This window comes from Aplysia californica, unplaced genomic scaffold (assembly GCF_000002075.1).
Source record: "Aplysia californica isolate F4 #8 unplaced genomic scaffold, AplCal3.0 scaffold00487, whole genome shotgun sequence".
NCBI lineage: Eukaryota > Metazoa > Mollusca > Gastropoda > Aplysiida > Aplysiidae > Aplysia > Aplysia californica.
In genome coordinates this window covers 161,020-163,295 of record NW_004797757.1, presented here as the reverse complement: position 1 = coordinate 163,295, position 2,276 = coordinate 161,020, and the positions used below count along the sequence as shown (strand labels likewise).

At 39.2% G+C, this 2,276-nt stretch overlaps 1 protein-coding gene across 1 annotated transcript in view; it reads right to left on the bottom strand.

Moving 5' to 3' along the window:
- Positions 1-2,276, bottom strand: part of LOC101857972 (focadhesin) — a gene marked incomplete at its 5' end in the record, with an annotated part of 114,263 nt that overhangs the window by 56,985 nt on the left and 55,002 nt on the right. The window contains 1 exon segment of the mRNA XM_035971712.1: positions 943-1,035. Coding sequence (XP_035827605.1) covers positions 943-1,035 — 93 coding nt within the window.

Below are 2,276 nucleotides of genomic sequence, written 5' to 3'. Positions count from 1 at the left end.
ATACATCTATCTATCTATCTATCTATCTATCTATCTATCTATCTATCTATCTATCTATCTATCTATCTATCTATCTATCTATCTATCTATCTCTCTATCTATCTATCTATCTATATACTTACAGTGTTTAAAGGGGTGTTAAACCCACACACTCATCAGTTACTTAAAAACAACACAGAACAGGCAATCAAGGTATATTAAATGTATTTTTAAGTTTTTGGTAAGTGTTTTACGGCGCTCTCAACTGAATTAGGTCGTAATAATATGAGCACGCGGGACACATTTAACATTTTTCAGTTGGTAGGAAATTTTGAATTTTGCTCGGGTGGCGGCCGAAGCCTACTCTTATCGATTTTAGACCACCAAGGGATCTTTAACGTGCACAACTTGCACATGGGACCTCTGATATTTTTCACCCTTGTCCGAGAAGGTTAAGTGTAGATCTTTTCCATCAGAAGATCAGGGATGTGGCTGAAAGAAAGCAGTACGAAGGAGTCAAGGAGTAGAAGTAGAAAGGCTGCAGAAAGAGCTAGGAGCCCAGAGGAGAGGGCAAAGGATGTGAGGGGGTGGGGGCAGAAAGTGGAGACGACAGCAGACGACAGAACACTTATAGAGAGTAGGAAAGGAGGTTAGACTTTTACGGCACTTGCAACACAATAAGGTCATATAAGTGTTGAAGATTAGAGGTGTTACAAGAGAGTAACAAACACAAAAAGAAGGAGGAGAGATAAGGACGATATATGTTTGATAGGAAAGAAGAAGCAAACCACACAAGAGCACCCGTGAATCACCCACGGAAAGGAGGTGAAAGGAAACAACTTTATAGAAGAAAATGTTTCCCTTCGCTTCTCGGATTCGAACCCGGGACCTTTGAATGAGAGGAAAACACCTTAACCTCTTTGCCACGAGAGCCCCCATAATAAATGTATATTATGTACATACCTCAAGAAGTGAGAAGAAAAGCCTCTCCATGAATGAACTCCACGCCTGGGGCATCAGCGAACATCTGTGCCATTCTGACGGTTGGACTGGCACCTGTGGAGAAACAACGAGGAGAATCTTTTTTTCATAAGCGCTAAAAGCTTGCACTTGTACGGGACAGAGCGCTATGTAAATGCATTCGTTTATTATTATTATTATTATTATTATTATTATTATTATTATTATTATTATTATAATTAGTAGTAGTAGTAGTAGTAGTAGTAGTAGTAGTAGTAGTAGTAGTAGTAGTAGTAGTAGTAGTAGTAGTAGTAGTAGTAGTAGTAGTAGTAGTAGATGTATTATCATTTTTATTGTTGTTGTTGTAGTTGTTGTTGCTGTTGTTATCATTGTCATCATCATCATTATTATTATATATATATTTATTATATACATTTAGGTCACTAATCACTTCGACTAGAACTGGACACTTTTGTCCTGTATCGACACAGAAAGTCTACACCGTATTTAGTTTAGTTGCAGTAAGAGTTTAAGGCACTTGCAATACAAATAGGCCGCATAAGTGTCAAAGATTTGAGGTGTTATAAGAGAGTAACATAACATACAAATGATAAAAAGAAGGAGAGATAGGAACTAGATGTATGATAGGAAAGAAGGAGCAAATCACATCAGAGCACCCGCCGCCGCCAACCACCCACATAGAGTATTTAACCATGAGAGAGAAAGTCACCGCTTTCAGTTCCCCCGCTGCCCCCCCCCCTAAAAAACACAAAACAAACACAACAAAACAAAACAGAAAAAAAAAACAAAATATAAAAAAAGTTTGGGGGGGGGGGGAGCGATGATTTTTCGTTAAAATGGGCAGATACGAACAGCCACAAGTTAACAGATCCAGGGTAAACCTGGGGCTCTAAAATTTGAAGCACACAAGATGCATCGCTTTTTTGGTTGGATAGGGCACGAGTCTGCGGAAAGTTCGACCCCATTTCGCCTTCTTGCCACACTCTGATAGCCCAATTCGCACGAATGCACAGATCGGGATTTGTAGCGCCCGAAATGAAACCATAAATTGAAAGCTTCACTTAGCTGACATATCAGCACAGACACTTTGCTTCAACGTGGGATTTTACTCCCCACCCTCTACCTATTTACACCAACAAAAAAAAAACAGTTTTAGAAAAATAACCAGCCAAACAAACAAAACAACAAAGAACAAAAGAAAAAAAGAAAATTAAGAAAAAAGCACAGAAAGAAAGAAACAAATAACATAAGGATCCCCCCCCCTTTTTTTCACCGTCCAAAGAAATAATCAACTACCCCCCCCCCCCATCCGCCCA